The sequence below is a fragment of the Phascolarctos cinereus genome, unplaced genomic scaffold, assembly GCF_003287225.1.
Source record: "Phascolarctos cinereus isolate Bilbo 61053 unplaced genomic scaffold, phaCin_HiC Scaffold_1;HRSCAF=81, whole genome shotgun sequence".
In the NCBI taxonomy this organism is placed as follows: Eukaryota; Metazoa; Chordata; class Mammalia; order Diprotodontia; family Phascolarctidae; genus Phascolarctos; species Phascolarctos cinereus.
The window spans coordinates 153,049,508-153,073,888 of record NW_027555514.1 but is presented as its reverse complement, the minus strand read 5'-3'; the positions used below and the strand labels follow the sequence as shown (position 1 = coordinate 153,073,888).

General features: G+C 35.7%; 1 protein-coding gene across 1 annotated transcript in view; it reads left to right on the top strand.

Annotated features, from left to right (window-relative positions):
* LOC110206947 (protein piccolo-like) overlaps nucleotides 1-24,381 on the top strand; it is a 127,473-nt gene that overhangs the window by 41,381 nt on the left and 61,711 nt on the right. The window contains exon 5 of the mRNA XM_020984464.2: nucleotides 8,368-8,493. Coding sequence (XP_020840123.2) covers nucleotides 8,368-8,493 — 126 coding nt within the window. The remainder of the gene's footprint in view (nucleotides 1-8,367; nucleotides 8,494-24,381) is intronic.

The following is a 24,381-nucleotide window of genomic DNA, read 5'->3' as shown; positions in this document are numbered from 1 at the left end:
TACCTAAACTTTTTATGCCTCAGTTACTTCTCTGTAAAATGGGGATAAGAATAGATCTCACGGATAAACAAAGGTCCCAGCATTAGTTTTGATAAGCATTTATTTTTATAATTTTTTTTCAGATGCCTTCTGGTCCAACCTCTTTTTTTTTTTATAATTAATTTATTTATTTTTAGTTTTCAACATTCAGTTCCATAAGATTTTGAGTTTTAAATTTTCTCCCACTCCTACTTCTCCCCCACACCTGCCCAGACTGCATACAATCTGATATAGGCTCTACATATGCATTCATGTTAAGCATATTTTCCCATTAGTCATGATGTAAAGAACAATTAGAACTAATATGAGGAGCCTCGAGAATGAAGCAATAAAACAAAACAACAAAGGAAAAGGAAAGCAAACAGTATGCTTCCATCTGTATTCAGACTCCATATTTCTTTCTCTGGGTGTGGATGGCAATTTCCATCATGAGTCTTTTGGAGGTCCCAGCATTATTGTGAAGATAAAATGAGATAGTATTTGTAACATGTTTTACAAACCATAAAGACCTATACATATGCTAACTTATTACTAATGCAGGTCAGCACTGCATTGTATAGTCTTAAGTGTATACTCTGAAATGTATAGTCTTAAAGAGTTGTACAAAGTACTGGGAAATTAAATAACTTCCCTGGATTCATATAGGCAGTATATGTCAAAGGTGAGGTTTGAAACCAGGTCTTCCTGAACACAAGGCTAGCTCTCTGTCCATTATATCAGGAAACGTGGTCAAGTAATTCTTACATACACAAAAAATTCACAATGGTTCTAGAAAGGTTTGCCAAGAATACTCTTCCCTTGGTCACTGTGGAAATACCTTGTCATAACCCCAAACTGTAGATAATGTATATGAATAGATTACAAAAATTTATTGAGCTCATAACTAGTTGTCTGGAAGGGACCTCTACCATTAATTTTGAATTCCAAAACCTGTATGTACAAGAAGGAACTTTAGAAGGTACTTAGTCCGTAATTTTACAGAAGAGAAAATGGATACTTAGAAGGAAGAAGTGTCATATTTCTGAGGTCCTTTTTGATCATGGTCCTGCAAAGACAACTACTACCCAGTTGGGCCAAACAAAGTTATATTAGTGTCAAATGATCCACTGCCAGACTTAATTACCTATGTCAAAAACTCAGAGTCGGCAGCTTTTATTGTTTCCATTGTGTGAACAGCTATGTGGAAGGCTCAGCATTTAACAATGATCAGTAGTGATCAGTGACTTGCAATTGAGATGCCTCTGAGACAGAAAAAAGATAGATAGATAGATAAATAGATAGATAGATAGATAGATAGATAGATAGATAGATAGATAGATAGATAGATAAAAATTTGGGAATGAAAATAATTTCTTGCCATTAACATTTTTAAACTAGTTACAATGGAAAAATGTCTTATAAAATCAGCCATATAGTATAAACCTCTTATAGGAGATGATGTTATAACAAAAACAGACCAAGCAATATTTTCCTCTCTGGACATTATTTTTTATTATTTGTTGTTTTGGGTTTATTAGTTTTTAATAAATTACTAACAAAGCCTGTGATGGTCATACTTCTGATGTGGATAAAATCCACATAAAAATTTGAGGCTTGGTCTTACAATTCTTAACGAGGGGGTGGGGAGTTAGTCAATGGTGTACTAAAGTCAAAGAATACCTGAGGTCAAATCTGGCTTCCCCCACTTCTTAGATATGTGACTATAGGCAAGGCACCTGTATGAGTTTCCTTATTCTCTCTCTCTCTCTCTCTCTCTCTCTCTCTCTCTCTCTCTCTCTCTCTCTCTCTCTCTCTCTCTCTCTCTCTCTCTCTCTCTCTCTCTCTCTCTCTCCCCCCCCTCTGTTTCCCTCCCTCCATCCCTGTCCCTCTTTCCCTCTACTCCAACCTCCCTCTTTCCTTCCCTTCTCCTTCTTTTCCTCTGCTCTCTCTCCTCTTCCCTCTCTCTTTTATTCTCTCCCCCTCCCTCCCAATTCTCTCTATTTACATATAAAATAACAATAACAATGTGTTAAGTTAAAATTGAAATAAATAACTTTCATAACTTATGTTGGTAGTGAGAGGGGGAATAGTAAACCTATTTTTCACTCTCAACCTCCTAAGACAACATTTATAGAAACCCATAGGTAAGGAAATTGTGTCATTTAATGTGTCAAAGATTTATCCTGTGGTATTTTGAATGATTCTATTGCTTGTTGAATGGATTTTGTATCAAGATGTTGAAGAGCACTGTTTTTTCCCAACTTTAAAAATTAAGTATTATTGGGTTTTGTTTTGTTTTATTTTCTCTCTATGGGAGGAAGATAGAATTTATTTTTTTACTTTAAGCTGTTTACTTGTTTGAGCAGTCATTTATAGCTCTCCTTTTTAGGGGGAATGAAGGATTTTTCCAGAATTGCAGACTAAGTACCTTTGGACTGGCACTGAGGCAAGGAATCTGTTTCTTAAAACAGAATTATTAAATATAAAATGCTGATTGCCTTGCAGAAGTGGTAAGGAAATATGTGGCTAGTATGTGAATGATGCTTAAGAAGTTCATACAAAGTTCAGCTTTGTCAAAAGAATATAACCCTATCCTAAACCTATGGCTAAATATGTGCACATTTACAGCTGTCATCAAGCTATATAAATACTTTATAGGTTCCTACATAGAGGAATGAGATGAATTTTAACAGTTTTTCTTCATGCTGTGAGCTTATGAAATTGTCCTTTTATGTAGTTATGTATCTTCCAACCACTGAAAAGACATTCAGATAAGAATTTCAGGAATCACTTCTTTATACTGAAAGTAATTTACAGAGAACTATAGAATAAATCTCCCCAGCACACAGCAGGGTATTTCTTTGTGCAAACCAGGATACATGACTATCATTTAGTGAGGCAATGTATTTTGAGCTTTTTAGAAGCTCTAATAAAAAGAGCATGTTTTCAAATATTCTTCTTTTGTTTTTCTTTTATATCTGCATCCTGCAGTGACTGGAATTTTCTTTGATTTTTTTTTCTGCATTTCACCTGGATGTGCTATTAATAGCCACACATCATTTCACTTATAATTGTTCTGACAGGTGTTATGAACCTTTCCCATTATTCTTGTCAGAGTATCTCGTGATCTGTTGCAAATGTGGCAACTAAGAATAAAGAAGCTTTTATTTTCCAAAATGGGATCTCAAGCACAAAATTGATCAAATTCAATCAGGTACTCTTCAGTCTTCGCTTACCCCTATGTCGACATATTGTGTTGCCATAAATTTTTAAAGGGATTTCTGCTGAGTTTTCAATGGACTGAGGATGAGGCAGGATGGAGGTGAATTCCTTTTCTTGGAATAGTTCATAGTACGTACTTAATCATTCTGATAACAGTAATATCTTCCATTTTACACAGCATTTTTATTTTTCAAAGTGTTTTGATATATTTTCATATCTCACTTGATATCCTACAACAAATGATGTGAGGTCAATAGATCTAGTGTTATACACATTATATATGTTGTGAAACTAAGACCCAGAAGTATCATGGTGTTTTAAAATCTGGTTCCGTGTACCATGTATTATCTGGGTGACCTTGAACAAGTAATAAACTTGCTATGCCTCAGTTTCCTCAGATTCTAGGAGGAGCTCCCCTGCCCTTTTTTTTCTAGTACTTAATTCTTTATAAGACAGCATCCTGTCTGGTTAATAGGAGTAACAGATTAAATAACTATTTACCAAGCAGGAGTTTTGCTTCCTATGTCGCAGTAAAATAATTTATCAAAAACAAATTAAGGTTCCCACTATAATTGCTGTCTCTGTTTCACAGTAAATTAATAAGTTCACCTGGACTGGGAATAAGAATTGTGAGGCATCTACTATAATAATTGAAACATGATATTGTGAGAGCCTGGTACACGATGGTGACTATGGTAATGGATGGAGATGGAGGCCTTGTAGTTCAGTGAAAAGAGAATTAGATTTAGAGACAGAGAGCCAAAGTTGAAATCCCAGCTCTGCCATTTAATCAACAACAACAACAAAAAAAAAACAGTTACTTAATCTCTCTGGGCCTGAATTTCCTAATATGTGAAATAAGGGGGCTTGATTAGGTGACCTCTAAAGTCCCATTCTTTGAGATACCATGCAAGAGGTATTATGGAGGAAGAATGGACAGGCTTTGGTGTCTGGTTATTTATAATATGACAGAAGAAAAGAGGGAGACAAAGATGAATGGATACTTTCTAATCCAGGTGACTAGAAGAAGAATAATTTCATTGATAGAAATAAGGAAATCTCAAGAAGGAGCTGAATTAAATTAAATTCAACAATCATTCCTGGGGCATTTACTATCCACAAGGAAAGATATCATAGTATCATTTTGTAGTATCACCAGTAGGCCCTGGGGATGGAGAGACAGTGACAAACATTTGGCTGTCATGGAACTTACATACTATTGACGGATATAGCCTACAGACATGTAAATAAATACAGGTTAATCTGAGGAGGGAAAAAATGCTAATGTATTTCCCCCAGAAGTGACATATGAGCTGAGCCTTGAAGGAAGCTAGGCATTCTAAGAGGCAAGGAGGAGGAGGGAGTATGTTCTAGACAAACGGAAAGGCTGGATTTGAGGAATCTGTTAGATTTCTGTTCCTAACAACACCAGCCTAACCATAATTCATATCATCTCTTATTATTTTCCTTTGTTTAACCTGTCTTGGAAAACTTTACCTTGATATCAGCTTTGTTAAGCTTTGAATGTTTCCCTTTCCTGCTCATTTCTTTAGTCTCTACAAGGAGTTAGAGACAAAATCTGGCTCAGGTTTCTTAGCTACCTAGTACAACTAACTGATTATCGAGAGACATCTCGTGTTGGAAAATAGTTATGTATTGCTCTGTCAGAACAATACTTCAGCAATACCCCTTACATCCCAGTGTCCTGTCACTTACATCACAAGGTTATTCTTACATGTGGATATTTTAGCATCCCAATAAATATGAGAACAAGTGTTACATGTGAATGGTTGCTGTTATAAAAGGGTCCATGTGTTTTATTATATGTTCTGTGCATGAATAACTTCATTCTGCCAGATTCGTAGTGAATTTTGTCCAGATTTGGAAAAAATACTTTAGAGTTCCCAACTGGTCATTAGATTAGTAAAGTATTTCTCTTTTTAGAAGCTCTAATTTACAGAATCAACACTGGCAGTTGGAAAAGCATGTCATATCACTATGTGTACACTAATAGTTACAGCTTGTTTGAACTAATGGGCTTACTGGAGTTTTGTGTGTCTCTACAGGGAATTTCTAAATAATTTTTCCAAGTTTTATTGATGGTCTTTTAAAAAAATATTTGTCATTTCACTGTGAGTCTCCTAAACTTCAGCAATAGACCTTTTTTCCTAGTAATAAGTATAATCAAGCAAAACAAATCCAAACAGTAGCCATCTTTAATAGCCCATATCTTGTTCTATACCTATTGTCTACCATTTTAATAATGAAAGCCTGGAGGCATGATTCATTGTCGTGATCCAGGGTCACAAATAGTGACTGTAATGACTAGAATTTTAACCTTTCAAAGTTTTCCTTTACATTATTTGGTAATTATGACAATTGAGCAACTGGTTCTCCTTACTTTCCTCTGTGTTAGTCTTCCCAAGTACCCCCAAATCTTTATGTTCATCATTTGTTATAGCATAATAATATTCATTCTATTTTTATAATCACAGTTTGCTCAGCTATTTTCCAACTGATTTACAAACACATGGTTCCCAGTTTTCACCTACTACAAATGACTATAAATATTTCTACATACATAAGTACTAGTATCAGTGTGTCAGACCATATATGCTGCCTTCAGATCTTTAAAGGACTATCTTGAAATGGATTATCAATACTATTTTCTTTTTGCAGCACTGTTACTTTCAGTGACTGCCCTTTCCCCACCCCTACTCCTATAGCCCCCCCCTTTTAACAAGTCAAGCAAAACAAATCAACACAATAGCCGCATCTGAAAACATACACCTCACTCTGCACCTATACTGTACCATCTCTCTGCTAAGATAGTTTGACTATCGGTTAGTCAACTGAAGTCACAATTGATTACTGCTTTAATCAAAATTCTGAGGTTGTTCAATGTTGTTTTTCTTTACCTCGTAGTGAACATCATACAAATTGTTCTGTACAAGTAGATATGCATCTTCTCAAATTTCTCTAAATTCATTTTCATAATTTGAAGATGTGGAATGTGAAAAGGGATTTGAATTCTTGGTGCTAGAGAAAACAACTAAGAGCGATAGGTGGGAATTACCAAGAGGCAGATTTTAACTCGATATCAGAAAAAACTTCTTTAGAATAGTTTTGTTTATAAGTATAATTGATTGGATGGAAAGGTAGTGAATTCTCCACCCTCGTTGTCTACTCTCAGTTCTGCCCTCTTAGGAGAAGGAAAATAACTCTATTTCTTCCCCTCTCTCCCAATCCAAGCTATCGTTTCTTCCCTCACCTACTCCTAAAGTCTAGTCTTTCTAACATCTCTTCTAATCTTAATATTCTCTGATTCCATACTTATTTAACTTTGAGGTATTTTCAGATTTTGTTTTAAAGCAACTGAACAGGGATTTTAATTTACTTGTTGGAAAAATAACTGATATGGAGTCAGGAGATCATGGTTCAAATCTTAGCTCTTCCATTTACTTGCTGTGTGACCTTAGGTGAGTCACTTCTCTGAACTTTAGTTTCTTCATCTGTAAAATGGAAATAATAATAATAATAACAACAATAATAATAATAATATCGGTATTACCTATCTTGCAGGGTATAGTGAGGATCAAATAGAGGTAAAAATCAACCAATAAATGTAAAGCACTTTGAAATTTTAAAGAAATATAATATTTATTTTCTTTAGTTATAACTGAAGCAAGTCAGATATTTTGTAAAAAGGAGATAGAATTAAAATACTCATATTTTGCTTTTAGGTACTATTTTCTGGCTACCATTTAAATGTTGTCTTCTAATATTTTCAAATTTAATTACTATTTAAATTTTATAATAAAAATAAATCATGTAACCGCAATCCCATATGTACTTGTAAATCATTTGCTAAGATCAGAGTGACCTTGAAAACAGAACTGATGATTTTATAATATGTACCTCATAGGAAATCATGTCTAATTGCAAACATTTCTTCTTGCTAACGTATCTCTGATCTGCTACTTGTACTTACCTCTAGTCTAGACCCATTCTATTCCTTAACGCATAATATAAAGAATTAAATGTCTTTAAGAAGAATATTTTAGACTTTCTTGAAATCAATGCCATTAAAACAAACTTGAACTAATATTGATAATGGGGAAACAATTATTAGAAAAATTCATGAATTGGAATTATATTTACATATTTATGATCAACCACAGACATTTACATATTTAAATGAATCAGGTTATTGTATTCATGAAGCAGCTTTGTGGTGCAATAGATTGAGAGTAGCACTTGAAGACAAGAAAATCCGGGTTCAAATCCTGCCTCAGATATTTACTAGCTTTGTGATCCTGAGCAAGTCATTTAACTTCTCTCTACTTGTTTCATCATCTGTAAAATGGGGGTAATAATAGCATGTAACTCGCAGGGTTGTTGTGCAGATTAAATGAAATAACATTTAAAGTCCTTTGTAAATCTTATAGTGCTATATGCTTGCTAGCTTTTATTATTAGTTATTTTCCCTCACTAATAAAATGAGAAGTAATTGGGTTTCACAGACATATGAAGTGAATACTGTATCATTTCCTAGATGGCACTACTCCTTAGTCAACATTTTTAGAAAAGGACAATTTTTGTAAAGTCTGGATGGCATTTGCAAATGATTATTCTCCCCAATATGACTACAAACAGAACCTTCAAAAATTGAGAATGACACATGCATAAATACATTAATTTTAATTAGGTTGGAGTTGGAAGCTATCAAACAAGACTTCTTTATCCTTCATTACCCACCTGGGTTATGCATTTAGATTCAAATATGATCAAAAATTTGTTGTTCATTTTTAATGTAGACCTATTCCCCAGTTACCTGTGGACTGGGGAAATGCCCAGAAAAGTCCATCCAGATATCCCAAAGTCATTGAAATAATGGCTGAACATTTTCATGGTATCTAATTTCAACTTATGTGTATAGATACCTATATAAGATAGTGTCTGGCATGTGATCATAGCATAATAAGTGCTTGCTGGATTTGGATGGTTTGCATACTATCTGTTTACATTGTATGACTGTTAATGTCTAAATTCATGGAGTTTTATTCATTATCCCTCTGATATGTTACCTTAATTCTTATAGCTTCCAATATCTATTTTTTTAAATAGGTAATGGGTTAGGAATCAGAATAGTAGGTGGCAAAGAAATCCCAGGAAGCAGTGGAGAAATTGGAGCGTATATTGCCAAGATACTCCCTGGTGGAAGTGCAGAGCAGACAGGAAAACTAATTGAAGGTAAGAAAAAAATTAATTTGAAATTCCAGAAATGAAGAAGTTATATACAAATTGTATACATCATTAATTTGGCATATGAGTTTTAATGGCATATCATTTACTTTGTCTTGGGTGTATTTACTTAATTAAATGGTATTTATTTTGTTTCGGTTTCTTAAAATTTCTACTGATAATATCACTATATTCTGTTCTCAATTTCATTTTTTTTTCATTTTAGTGAATTGTTGGGCATTTGAAAGTCCTGCTTTATTTGGACAAATCTAGTTATTCCAAGGTCTTTGTGCTTTGTGAAAAATTTTCCAAAATAGTTTGGGTTGGGCTATTAACTGATATTTCCATCAGCACCAAGAAGAAGCAAATTGTTATTAACATTACAATAGCAATAAATACACGGAACTTAGGAGCTAAAAAAATTCATATTGATTTTCTGTCTCATGGTATCTTTAGAATCTTCAAGTTATGATGAACTTTACAGAATGTAGTTAATGGTCTATTAAATACGTATTTCATTTTTTTCTTTTTAGAACAGTTTAGCTGGATTCTGAAAACATTAGTTGTTGATTTCCAATTGCTACCTGGTAATAAAATTAGCCTCCTTTTGCACTCACAAAATCATACAGTATATCATCAGCTTTGGGTTCTCAATAACAAATATTAGTCATCTCAGGTGCCTTTAGTGGTTATTTATTTCCATATTTTTTCTCTGTTATATTTTATATTTTAATGGAAACTTTCTTGTGTTTTTTCCTAACATTCTTTTTTCCTCAAAATAAAACTTTTCATCTTATCAGAATGGGTATATTTGAATTCATCTGTCTGGACATTATATTGGTTTGGTCCCAAGTGATAATGAGAAGATACTAAGAGGGGAACAGTTCCTGTGATTATAGAGATGAACTAGAAACAGTCTTTATGCAAGTCTTCTAATTCTTAACTAGCTGTAGAGCATAAAAGTAGAAAGAGATAGCTGATAGGGTGTTAGTAAGACAGAACATGTTAGGCCAAATAAGCAAGGCCAGGTCTAAGCAGCTGAGGTTGGAGTTGTTTAATTCTAGCTGCATTAGATTAGACCACATGTATTAGACCAGATTTGGATGTTGTGATCTTTTTCATGTTGACATGGTCTAAAAAGGAATTGGTTATGGCATATATGTTATAACATAAATTGGTTATGGCAGAAGTTTGATGGACATTGTCCGTCACTGTGCAAGTTGTCACTGCCTTTTCAGCCTGAGAGATTGTAAAATGAATTCCAACTCTCTATACTTGATTGTGAAGAAGTATGATACATGGAAACTATTTGTTTTATATATAATACTGAGTGGTTAAAATGGAAATATGGTTGGTCATTTCTTAGCAACATTATAATTTCCAAGAGTACAACAGTTTTCACTTAATTACAGGAAGCAGAGAAGAAAAATAACTATAGATATTAGGTTGGTCAGTAACCATTTATTAAGTACCTACTATGTGCCAGGTGCTGGGGATACAAAGAGGCAAAGACAGTCCTCGCTGTCAAGAAACTGACAAGTTCACGGGGGAGACAACCAGCAAACAAATATGTACAAATGAACTATATATAGGAAAAATGAGAAATTTGATTTAGGAAAGGCACTAGAATTAAGAGGCATTGGAAAAGGCTCCTAGTAGAAAGTGAAATTTTAGTTGGGACTTGAATGAAGCCAGGCAGCCTGGAGGTAAACATAAGGAAGGCAGACATTCCAGGCATGGAGGACAGCCAGAGAAAATGCCCAGAGCCAAAAAATGAAGTGTGTTGTTTGTGACCAAGGAGGCCAGTATCACCCTGGTTCACAAAGTACTTGGAGGGAAGGGGGTGAAAGGGGTATAAGGTACAAGAAAAGTGGAGGGGACTGGGGAATGAAGCTAGGTTTTGAATGACTTTGAACACCAAATGGAGGATTTTTGTATTTGATCATGTAGGTGATAGGGAGTCACTGGAATTTACTGAGTTGAGGTTGTGATATGGTCAGACCTACACTTTGCGAAAATCACTTTGGTGGCTAAATGAAGGGTGGACTGGAATAAGGAGAGATTTGAGACAGACCAACCAGCAGGCTATTGCAGTAGTCCAGATGCAAGATGATGAGGGTCTGTACCAAGATGGTGGAAGTGTCAGAGAGACAGGGCCTTATTGGAGAGGTATTATAAAAAATAGTCCTTGGCACCATATTGGATATGGAAGAAGGATGGGGAAAATTGTTGAGAGGTCAAGAATGAGACCTAGTTTACAAGTTTTGGAGACTGTTTTCTCCTACCAATTCAGGAGAGACAAGCAAATTGTAACTAAAATGGCTAAGATTGTATAAGCTTTTTGAAATTCTTCAATATCCAGTATTATTTTATATATGGGACTAGAAGTTCCCGTTTTCAAATAAATTCTTATTCAAAAGCATGGATTTAGAAATTTTGAAATTAAGCTGCTTTTGTTCCTCGCCTGTCTTCTAGCTCTTCAAGAGTAATGACTGGCTTTTGCCTTTCTTTGTGTCTCCAGTGATTAGCGCAGTACCTGGTACATAATAGGCAGTTAATAAATGTTTATTGACTGACTGGGAAAAGAAAAGATTTCATTCAAATTTGGGTTTACTCTTTTGTTTATGTTGACATGCCCCAAATACGTGGATAGTGTATAGTTACGTAATAAAGTACAAATCACCTTTGTACCAGTCCGTAAGTATTTGTCATTTCTAATAATTGCCATTTCTTCTATTTTTGTAATACTAGGGTGAATTATAAAGGAGTTGACTAAAAAGACAAAAGCACAGAAATAAATGGAAATGAAGAGAAATTTATTTGTTTCCTCATTCATAGTCACAACTCATGATTATAAGTGGAAATAGTAAACTAAAATAGGGAGGTTATTTTACCATGGAAAGCTTATTTTAAATAATATATGTAATAAATGCTTATTTAATATAAAGAGCACAGGACTTGCATTAGGAGCTTTTTGTCCTAGCAGCCTCACAGACTAGGCCTGGAGGCAGATTGACCTGAGTTCAAATGCAACCTCAGACATTTAGTAGCCATGTGACCATTGGCAAATAACTTCTGTGTTCCTTAGCTTCCTCATCTGTAAGGTGTGGATAATAATAACATCTGCCTTCCAGGTTTGTTCTGAGGACAAAATGGGATAAGTTTGTAAAGTGCTTTGCAACCCTTACATAGAATCATCATCATCATTATTACATCATTGTTATCTATTATATCACTTAATTTCTTTGGGACTTTGTTTCTTCACATGTAAAATGAAGGTCTTGGATTACTCAGTGACATTTTGGAATTTACTATCTTATTATTACTTGAGCTTATTATTTTTTGTTTGTTCATTTATTCTCCTATATCTTTGTATATAGAATCACTGGTACATAAAACTGTTGAATAAGAATGGTGATTCTTGATGTTTTATACTGTAGAACTTCATAAAAATGTGTTTCTGTTATTTAAAAACGGTGCTCTAGATACATCTATGATTTCATTTTTGGCTTTCAGTTTTGATGGCTTACATTATCCATCTTTCCTAGACACTCTATAAAGTTTAAGTGGGTATTATTTTACCATCATAGGAATCTAACTTGATTTTGCAGCAGTATCTTTGTGGCATTTCATAAAACAAACTCACTTTATGGGTTGGTTTTCCATCTAGATTTGTAATCAGTCAAAAGTGATAGTGCTTTGTCTTGTGAATGTGAAGAACAAGGATTACTATATAGCAGAGAATTTGAAAACTCAGTATTCAAGATCTCTACTGCAAATGATACTTTGTTTCCTGTCACAGGCACTTTGGAATTCACAGAAACTTCTACCTTGAGCATTTAACCTCTTGCTAAAACATCAACAAGTTTGGGCAGCTGGTGCACAGTGGATAGAACACCAGCCCTGGAATCAGGAAGATCTGAGTTCAAATCTGCCCTCAGACACTTGACACTCACTGGGCAAGTTACTTAACCCATTGCCTAGCAAAACAAAAAACAAACAAACAAAAATAAAACAAATAAATTAAATAAAACATCAACAAAAACAAACTTATACTTGAAGATCACAGTTACCGTTATTCATTCCTTAATGGTAATGTGCTACACCATTGGAACATGTTAGTTACATTTTTGTACAGATAGTGGTGAATCTGATGTCAGATAAACTTGACAGATAGAATAAAAGACTAGTATTTGCTAAGGTATCAAGAAATCCCAACCCTCACACCTCAATCGGGGTTATACCCTCAATGCCTAGCACAGTACCTAGCACAACTTAAGTATTTCATAAATTGTGGATTGATTGATTGTCTGATGTTGGGAAAGCTACTCTGAGTGTGGGAATTGCTGATTTGCTATGAAGTAAAAAAGTAAAAACCTAAACTGAAAAAAGAGGGGAGAGGAAAAAGTAGACTACATAGTTAGAGCTATTGCTTTTTCAGATGGCATAATCTTGTTGTATAAAATACTGCACTTACAACTAATTTTCCAGATTGTCAAACAAGAACTGCTTGTTTCTCTAGTTAAACAAACACACTTGATGATAGTCAACTTCTACGTAATCATAGGGAGAAGGTAGAGAAGGGAGGGAAGGAAGGGATAGATTGTAGCAGGGAAATATGAGAGTTGGTGGCATGCAAAGAGTTTCTCATCCATTTTCTTTATCAGTCCTTGCAGAGATGTGCAGAAGGGAGGCAGTAGGGTACATACATTTATAGGAAAGGGAATTACCTTCCCATGATACTGTGGGCTCTGGAAACTTTGGCAGAAAATGGACTAATTAGGGATTGTTGTGAGGAAGAGAGGAAAGACTTCCCATTGATGACTGGGAAAAGTGGAGGCAGAAAGATGTTTGAAAGACAAGTAGTTAGAATTGCCTGTGGCAAGAAAAGAGCAATGGACAGATGGCAGCAGCCTCCTGCAGGACCATGTTGAAAGGAACAAGCTGGTAAACAGGAGGCAGCAAAGGCTGAGAGCCAGGATAAAAGCAGCTCACGTGAACGAGACCCAGGAACCATGCTAGCATTGAATCTAGAGGCTTCACCTATTGCTGTTATAAGTCTTTGAAGAGATTGTTCCTGGAACAATAAAGAAGGGAGCCAGGAGCTTCCACATGAGGGATGTTACCTACAAAATTCACTCTAATAAGATGGGTTTAAGTTCAGTTGCATTGATAGCCTCAGTTTCTTTTGGGAGGAAAATGAATACCTCTAAAGGAAAACATGAACTAAATTCGAGGAAAATATTGGACAGGGATACAAGCCAAAGAGTATAGTTATTGAGAAGCTTCCAGGTTATGAGCTTAGGACTATGTGAGTTCAAAGCTATTTCTTTGAGTCATGGGGTTTCACATGTTAATTCAAATTCTTTAAGCACAATTTGTGTAGTGGAGTGGGAAGATCTTCTAGAGATCTTTCTAATTTATGAGCTGAATTTGTTTTCATTAAAGCTATAGTAATCAGTCATCAATTTGTGAGTGTAGATCAATGAGTTTCTAACTGTCAAAGAGTGATTTTTATATTGCATAGTCACGTACAGGTACTAAAGTTACACAAGATAAGGATTGGTTGAAAGAACCTACAATGTTTTGCGTGGAGAAGAGAAGGCATGATTAGGGAAGACATGACATTCCTTTCTTCATATATTTCAAGGGCTGTCATGTGGATGACCTTTTTCTGCCTGGCCCCAGAGGGAAGAATTATGGTCAATGAATGGAAGATGCAAGTAGGCAAATTTAGATTTGATATTAGCAAAAACCTTCTAACTTTTAGAGCTGACCAAATGTGGCTGCCATGACAAACAGTGGATTCCCCTTCCTTGGAAATATTCAACCTAAAACTGTGTGCCCTCTTGTCAAGTATACTACGGAGTGAGTTCTTTTTATTTGGTAGATTAGATTTCTGCTAGTCAAAGTTTCTTTGCCATTTTATGATTCCATTATAAATTATTCTTAGTTATTATTCTATCATGTTATTATTATATGATCATTATAATATTCTATTATACAATTCTACTTGGAATTGTAGTTTGTGGAAAAAGAAGGTATTTTATTTACTACCTTTCGTTAACTACTAAGTATTAGACATTTTGAAATAGCTATGTATCCATGCCAAAAATAGCAGTTCATAAATTCATACCAATAGAACCATTCTTGGGGCATAAGACAAGAAAGGCCCTTTGCTGGTCTGATGGGGGAAGGTGAACCAGGACACAGGGATTTAGGATGGCACTGAGAAGAGAGAAGAAAATGGCCCTGTTGCTCCTTGCTACCAAAAACATGAGGCCTACACACAATCCACCACTAAATGCTATTTTTTTCTTTGCGATGTTGTGGCATGTGAGTTAGATTGCTATTCTTAGCCTTTCTTCCCATCACACCACACATCCAACACTGAAATTGTTGACTTTTATTGGTTATTTTCTCCTCCAGAGTTGACCTTAATGCTAATTTTAACCTAAGCTTAGCCACATAAAAATTGAGGGTAAGCATGTTCTGAACTGATAGCTTTGAAGAATTGATTAAATATCCTTAATTTTTTAAATGAATATGAGTTTTAGTCAGGTTATAGCAGTAAGACAGCTTCCAAAATTACAAGCCCCAAGAAGTCTCTTGAGCACATTGTGATATAGCTTTGTCACTGTGGTCTAATAATGCATGATGTTTTAAAAGTATTTATCTGATGATGAAGTTTCAAAAACAAAAATTGAATATATTTGATGTATATTTATGGATAAATAATAAGCAATATAAATAAAACATAAATAATACCTTTTCCCTATTGCTATCAGATTTTTATGTACTTCTAGCAAGGTAGATTAGCTTCTAGAGAAATAGAGGACAAAGCAAAAAAGAAAGAAAATGGAAGTATCCTAGTATAGCTTTTTATACCTGGATTTGCTAATCTGCTATTGGCTAACATTATTTATCAGCATCTTGCAGTTGAAAAAATATTGCATATTGAGTTGGTGCATTTGAGACCTGCCTCTGAAACCTCTGAGATATCACTGTCTGCTTTCTGCCTCAGTTTCCTCATTCATAATGTGAAGGGATTGTTCTTAGTGACCTCTGAGTTCTTGGATCTCTAACTCTATGATCCCAAGATTTTCAAAATAATGTGTCCATTTTAAGCAAGAGTAAGTGATAGTTGCTTATCTGCTAGGTAAATTCGAATTCTGCCTCAGCTAGTTACTAACTCTGTGACACTGGACAAGCCAATTAACCTTTGCCACCCTCAGTTTCCTTATTTGTAAAATAAAGATAATATTAGCAACTATCTCTTAGAGTTGTTAGGACCTAATTATATAGCATATATAAATCATCTTGCAAACTTTAAAGGGTCATAAAAGTGCTAGAATATCCTCACCATCATCATCTTTATTAATGGAATCTTTAGTGAAATACCAGACCTTTATTATGAAGCATTCCATAGAACAAAAACTATTTTTTCCCTTGGGAATAACAATGGGATAGATATCCTTTTTTGTTCCAAATATATTTCACGATTTATGGTGAAAGGTTCCTTACCATAGATAAAAATAGATTAATCATAAGTGTTTATCAAGAGCCTGCTATATACCAGGCTCTGAGTTAGGTAGTGGGAATACAAAGACATAAAAAAAATTTGTCGCTGGCCTCAAGGAGCTTACATTTTTCCTTATATCAAGAGAAAAATGTGTATGTACACAAGTATATTTTAAAAACATATGCAAAGCAAATACAAGGTCATTTCTAGAGTGAGGCAAGAAGTACCAGCAGCTAGGCTGATCAGCAAAGTCTTTATGTAGGGAGTGGCACAGGAGCTGAGCTTAAAAAGGAGTTGCCATTTCTGCTTCCTAATCATTACAGGATATTATTGCTAGATATCCACACATTAATGGATATATTAAAATAAATAAGAAAGCTTTCCACATTGCTGCATATATTAAAGCATTGGATATCACATAGTGAACCCCTGTTTATGAGAGTTTAAATCCTTTCTGCTCTTTTTTTTTTTGGTTAAAAAAAGATGCATGCTGCAAGAAGACAAGCTGATATTTTAGATTTAATTTGTCTTAAGATGCTATATTGAGGGTATTTTATATAGTTGTTACAAATACCTTACCACACATAGTGCTAGGGCAGCTAGGTGGTACAGTGGATAAAGTGCTGTGCCTCGAGTCAGGAAGACTTCTTGAGTTTAAATCTGACCTCAGACATTTACTAACTGTATGACCCTGGGCAAGTCACATAACACTGTTTACATCAGTTTCCTCATCTCTAAAATGAGCTGGAGAAGGAAATGGCAATCCACTTCAGTACCTTTGCCAAGAAAAACCCAAATGGGTTCATGAAGAGTCATACAGGACTGAAACAACTCAACAACAAATACAATGCTAAGAAAATTAATGTCCAAAATGAATACCCAAAGGCACTGTAATTTCCTGAGTTATCAAATCATTCTAATTATATTTGTAAAGTTGTTTAAAGGTTGCTTTTTTTTTTTGATTCAGCTAGCAAGTCTTTTTCCTGAGCAGACTGGATAAGAAATGCTTTATGGGCAATCGAGCTTTATAAGCTTATATTCTCCTACTTTTTTTTAGCTTATCAAATAGCATCAAATTTCTTTTATAATTGAGTAATATGCTTGGTTGAAAATTGTTTCCCTGGTGATTTCTTTAAGCCAAATAACAAAAAGTTAATGTATAACAATTGCAATGAAGGATACGCTCTCTTGAAAAATGTATTTGGGTCACAATTCAAAGTTGCCTACATCACAATCTTCAGAATAGGTCATTTTTGATGCAATTATCAAGATCATTTGCTACAGGTAGTGATTTGGATTAGGAAGTCCAAAAGATATCCAGGATCTTTTTCAAAGAAATTTAAATTTGCAAATTTATTTCTTTCATAAAGATTTATATGCCATGAGTTAAAATAGAATATTTTAAAGAAATATATTTTGCCTATAGCCAAAAGAAAACTATATTCTATTTGCAATAATAAAACAAGTGTCTCATAGTCAAATGTTAACATATACAGAATTAGAATCGGAACCTTAATGCCCCTGGTTTGCTTTTTTTCCCCCTTGCTCATGATATCATGAACACTTTCTTCAAGAAAAGAATTGGTAGGCATTATACATAATGAACATCAAATAATATTAAAAAATGGGGGATAATATAGTCTAGCACATAGGAAAATAGCTGTTATTGATATGGGAATTATCCCTCATTCAGGTGTATTGTGTGCAGTCAAAATCCTTTTTTGTTAGGGCAAAGGTCATAATTAGAAAAGAACAAGGACTTGGAATAATAATAATAATTATAATAATAAAAGATGATATTCAGTTAAAACTATTTGATCCTGAACTATTTAAACAAACAATCAGAAATCAGAAATGAGAAATGCACATCAGAAATGGCGTTGGTATTGAACAAAATTTCAAAGAGAAGTTAAACTGCTGTTCAGTCTGTTGTCACAAAAAGAAGAAGAAAGTAGATCAGAGAGTTCCTGATTCAGCAATAATTTGATTTACTTGTCAAGTAGAAAGAGATAGTGGCCAAGCTGACAGCAGTTTAGAATATAAACTCCCTTGTATAATCTTACAAAGAAGGATGAGGATTATAAGCAGGATCATGCCATAATACCAAGAGAAATAATGTTAAATAAAACTAGTTTAAAGAAAGTTTGGCAGGAAACCCAACTAAAGGCAGTTATGCTAGACATGTAAGCATGAAAATATGAGAGGGAAATAGGAATAAAATAGGACAAATCTATAAAGATTACTCCTTAACAAACAGTTCCACAGTTGGACCCTAACATTAGAATCCATAATGTGCTTCACTGTTTTTCAGCCATTTCAGTCATGTCCAACTCTTCATGACCCCATTTGGTTTTCCTTGGCAAAGATACTGGAATGGTTTGCCATTTCCTTCTCCAGATCATTTTTACAGATGAGTAACTGAGGTAAACAAAGTGAAGTGACTTGCCCAGGATCATGGAGCTAGTAGGTGCCTGAGGCGAGATATGAACTCAGGAAGATGAGTCGTTCTGACTCCAGGTCCAGCACTCTACCCACTGTACCACCTAGCTGCCTCATTAGGATGTGGTTACAAGTAAGTAAAAATAACACAAAAGAAATGGTTTCTCTCTGGATGATTTCATACTGCACATGTTTCTGTTGGTAGATGCATTGTGTAGGCTTCATCAAGCCCTGGAATAATTTGAAACTTTCTGGAAGAGATTTGTAACCACTCAAAAAATTTTTGTCCCAATCACATGTATGGAAAGAACAAGTGAATTAAGAATATATCTTTCCTAGATTATGATGCACATTTGTATAGAAAAACTGTAGACTTGTTGAATAGTATCTATGTCTGGAACAGGTACTTTCAATGGATGAGTCAAACTCAGATTTGAACGGGAGGAAAAGAGCAGACTTTATCTGACTGTGAAATTGCAAAAGTCATTTAATGACCCAAACATTCCCAGGGAAAGAGATTTTTCATGCCAGTATTTTGTCAGTATTGCTGTATGTTAGTGAGACATGGAATAATACAGTGGTTTCTGAAGAATTAAAAATGCATACACAGTTGGCAATGGGAGGGAGCATGGCAAATGTGAACAGGCTATAACATATAAACAATAAATAATTCCAAAGGAAAAACCTCTATACTCCATATAACCTTAATCCCCTATTTTCTCTTCTGCTCCAATATCAGAGGGGTAGCTTTCCTTGCAAATGACATCCCCCATGCTTATATCCTTGCTTATTTCTCTTTTCTCATAGAGATTGATTTAGCTCTCTTTCTCAACAAATTTTTCTCTTCTTATGCTTCACTACAATTTTCCAACATTCCCTGATGTCTCCCATTCTTTAAAAAAAAAATCATGTAACTGTACTAATCTCACAAGCCACTGTCTCACATCATTCCTGTCTTTCTTTACAGCTAAAATCCCAGAAAATGTAACCTTTACTTATTGCCTCTCATTTTCTCACCTCATACTTCATTTCTTAGCCCTTAGTAGTCTGCCCTCCAATTTCACCACTAAACTTACACTGTGGTTTTCAATGATAGATGACGTGGTGATTGCTGAATGCAATTATATATTTTTAATTGTGAGCTTAATAATTATCAAAAGATGTCAATATACAAATTCTCATTTCTTCTTGATATTTCTATCATTTGGTTTTGCTGAATACCCACCTCTTCCTAGAACCTGCCTTGGTTTTTGTAGCCTTGTCCTCTCTCAATTCTCTTCCTGTCTCTGTAGCAGGATCTCAATTTCCTTGTCAGGATCATCAGTCTTGTCCCGCCCCATATTTATGAATGTACCTAAGAGCAATGTCATGGACTCTCATGTCTTCTCTCCCCACCCCAAGATCCCCACCTCTTCCTCATTTCTCTTTCTCTACTGAAGATATATTACTATTCTTTTAATAATCCAAGTTTCACATTCATAGTGTCAATTCTTAATACTTGCCTTTTCCTCAACTTCATATCTAATTACTTGCTAAGTCTTGTTGATTCTACTGCTACATATAGCGTTCAACTGTTCCCTTGTCTTCATTCAGGTAATCCTGCTTTAGGCCTTAATCCTCTCTTTCCTGAACATTCAAAATGACCTCCTAATTGGTGTCCCTGCCTCCAATCCAAATTGATATCCACACAGGGCAGATGTGACCGTGCCATTCACCTATTCGAGCAACTTCGGTTTTCTTCTTGCCTCCAGGATAAGATATAAACTACTCTGTTTAGTATTTAAGGCCCTTTACAGTATGATTTCATGTTACCTTTTCTGACATCGCACATTACTCTCTTTAACACTTAAAATTTTGTCCAAATCAACCAAATCCTTTCTTTATGCTGGAAAACTCATCTCCTATATCTGTACCTTTGTACACAGTTTATTCCCTATGACTAGAATGTGCTCTCTCTTCACCTCTGACTCATATAATCCCTATCCTCTTTCAAAGTCCAGCTCCAACAGTACTGTCTAGATCTCTCCCCAGACTCAAATGCTACTGACCTCCTAGAAACATCTTGCTATATATTTTGTGTTTATGTTACTCTGAGTGTGTGTTGTTTCCCCAAGTAGAAAAGTAAAGCTCTGCAGGAGCAGAAGTTTTATTTTTCATCTCTAAATTTCCAATACCTACCACAGTGGCTGGCAGATAGTAGCCACTTAATAAATACTTGTTGAATTGAACTGCACATATGAGAATATTTTTTAAGGGAGAACAGTCGGGCCTTATTTTAAGGCATAGATGTGCATCCCTTTTGGTATTCCATTTGTGCCTACCTTTCATAAGAGATCATTAGAACTGGAAGTCTTTCCTCTTGGCCAAAAGCCCATTACTTGGAGTTGATTTGTTGATAAGATAGGATAAAATATTACCCAGTAAGGTATTATTCTATGGGTTTCCTTTGCCTTCACGTCTACATTCAGTTCTCAAAGAACTGCCGCTGCTATTGAGGGAAGAGAAAACCTCGTAAACCTGGAAAATAAAGTAACAACATCTGCCCATGCTGTGCCTGGGTCTGGGCAGGAGAGATTTCTATGCCACTGCTTTTTTGGCTCAGCATGAATAAAAGCAACCCTGAAACATCTTATTTCTTATATCTTTTTGAGAAATACAATATAAAGAAGCTTTACACAGGGGTGGGGAACCTGTGGCCTCAAGGCCGCATGTGGCCCTCTAGGTTCGCAACTTCAGCCCTTTGACTGAATCCAGACTTCACAGAACAAAACACCTTAATAAAAGGATTTGTTCTGGAGTGGCTAGGTGGCACAGTGGATAGAGCCCAGGCCCCGGAGTCAGGAGGACCTGAGTTCAAATCCGATCTCAGACACATAACACTTACTAGCTGTGTGATCCTGGGCAAGTCACTTAACCCCATTGCCTAGCCAAAAAAAAAAAAAAAGAGTATTTGTTCTGTAAAATGAACCCAGTCAAAAGGCCATACTCAAGGACCTAGAAGGCCACATATAGCCTCAAGGCTGCAGTTCCCCACCCCTGAGTCTAAAAGCTGAACTCCAGCCTTAAGGTTACTAAGCCTGGTATTTAGTAGCAATTGGTGGGGATAGTTTTGGAAATATGCTCTGTCCAACTTGTCTGTTTCTAATTCATTTGCCACTAAAATGGTGCTGTACTTTTCCTCAAATCTTCCAAGTGGTAATAAAAGAATTGAATGGTTAATTTTCATCCACACATATTAATTAATAAAGGGGAATGTGGTAGCTGCTAATTTATTCAAAATGGGAATAATATTCCCTAATTCCCTATTCTGAATCAACATTCCACTTTATTCATGCAGTTTTCTTTAGTGTTGCCCATGCAACACTTCTTGTTTCTGGCTTTGTTCACCTGCTCCCTATTCGTACTATGTGCTATTCTATTTATCTGTAGATAATCTCTTTGTCTGTCTGTCCTCTAGCTAAGTTTCAGATTCAATCGATCCTTCTGCTTGTCTGATACTATGGAGTCTTCAAAGTCAAATGCTTCAGGATCCAGTACAAAGCTTATAAAGTCAGTGCTCCTGGGTTGTTTACTGGCATCACTTGTCTTTATCCCCTTAAAAGTCTCTACACAGTCTACATGGATAGTCAAAGTATGCAGGTGTTTAGTCCCAACATTAGATTGCATTATGCTGCCAGAATTTTGAAAGGGTTACAATTATTTTTAATCAATGCTGATACTCCAGTGAGTATTGAAGAGTCTAGGAATACCAGCAACGTTGTTCACTTTCTTATTCACACCAACTCCCTTAGGGAATCTCATGCTCACCTTGAAGAATCCTAGATATGAATAGTATATGTCATTTAGTCCACCAAGTTAAAGTCCTGCCATAGGTTTTAAAGGCATTTTCTTAGATATTTATCATAAAATATTAGAAAATAATGGTAACTTTAGATCTACTACTTTAGATCCAGGACAACATTGCAGTTCACATTCTCAATTTTTATTATTATCTCTGCACAAGTTCCTCTGAGTACAATAGACCCATAAGGAATTGACCATCAGGTGACTGTGACTATTCCTAGAGCTCAAGGTCACCTCTTTCCCAGGCCCATCCTCAGTTTTCCAAACCTGAAAAAAAATAACTCTGCATTTCTTTTATCTTGGATTTCATACAGTGCTTTTTTTCGCTTGGACTTCCAGGAGGTAGGGAAAACATTTCTTTCCTCCCCCTACCTTCAAGCAGCAATAGTGGCCACAAGTGCATGGCAGCGGGAACGTGTGCGTGCCTAGCCGAATCTGAGTCCTTGGTCACTTGTTTCTTCTGCTTACTTCTCTGAATATAAGCCAATGATCAATGATTCTGATAAATACACGTTTTCAGCCCTTGGCAGTAAATCAAGTCAGGAAACATTTATATGCCATGAATGGTGGTAGAATTTGGGAATAGAAAGAAAGGCCAAAGACAGTCTCCAATCTCAAAGAGTTCACATTTTAATGAAAGAGAGAACACACAAAGAGCTATGTACAAACAAGATACCTACAGAATACATTGGAAACAGTCTCAGAGGGAAGGCATTAGTATTAAGGAGAGACAGGAAAATCTTCTTATAGAAAGTTAGATTTTAGCTGGGATTTGAAATGAGCCAAGGAAGCCAGGAGGAAGAGATAAGGAGGGAGAGCATCCCAGCCATTGGGGAAATCAGTGGAAATGCACAATCAGGAGATGGTAACTGCATTTCTTGAGTACATTCAACATATTTATAGCTTTCAGATCCAAAACTGTAAGAGATGGTGGGTCTGTTATTCTAGTGCTTACCTGACAAAGATGTTCATATGTCAGGTTTTCAAGTGCTTAATTGCTTTAATCTTATACCTTTAAAAAAAAGTTTTGTGTGCTGTTCTCTTTTTCACTTGATGGTCTTTGGGCAGAGCCTGTAACTCTGCCTCTATGATACACTTCCTTTGCTTTGCTTCTGGGACCAATGGAGCCATAGAAAGTAGTCCAAGGCCAGTGCCTTCTTATCAGGAGGTAGCCATTGCATGCTCAGGGGTCACTTTCAACTCATGTACCTTTGCATTGCCCTAAACCTCCTTTTTTCATGCTCATATCACTTTCTACCTAGTCACTCAGCTTAAAACTTTGGAATCCTCCTTCATCCACTCAGTTGACAAGGCCTATCAATCTTACTTTCTCAACATTTCCATCATCTACTCCCATTTCTTTATTCATACTACCAGCACTTAGGTTCAGGGCCTCAACATATCTTGTTTGCTTTATTATAATAACAGTAAACTTTTACCGCCAGCTGCTCTGCTTGCTTTGACTCCATCATCATCTTCATCATGCCCCTGAGCTGTATACCTCTGGCACTGCCCCCCCCCACCTTTTGTGCATTGTGTGCCCTGCTAGTGTGCTCCTTGCAGACAAGAAATGTCTTTCTTTTGCTCATTTGTATCCCCAGTGCTTAATACAGCGCCTCGCACATAGCAGGTACTTACTAGTTATTTCTTGTGTATTGTGGTAGAACTTCCAAACTGGTCTTCCTGTCCCCAGTGTCTTCCTTCCCAAATCTACTTTTCAAACAAATGCCAAAATGATTGTTTTCATATACAGGCATAACTATGCCACTCTCTTACTAACAAATCATGAGTGGCTCTCTCTTCTGTATAGGATATAAAACATATTCCCAGAGCTGCAAGTAGCATTTTTTTTTTGGTAGCTGGGAAAATCTTAAAACAAACAACATGTTCTTAGGAAAAACAGCATGAAAAATGCCCTTGAATCGACTTATGACAAATTCATTTTGAAGGAGTGAGTATGGGTGAGAAGGGTTATTGGAGAAGGGTTGAGGTGAGGGTGAAGTTCACTTGGAATGTGGAAGGCAAGGGAAGGAATCATGCCAGCTTTAGCTTATTATTTTAGGTAATTATTCTTAACGGGTGTTAAGCTCAGC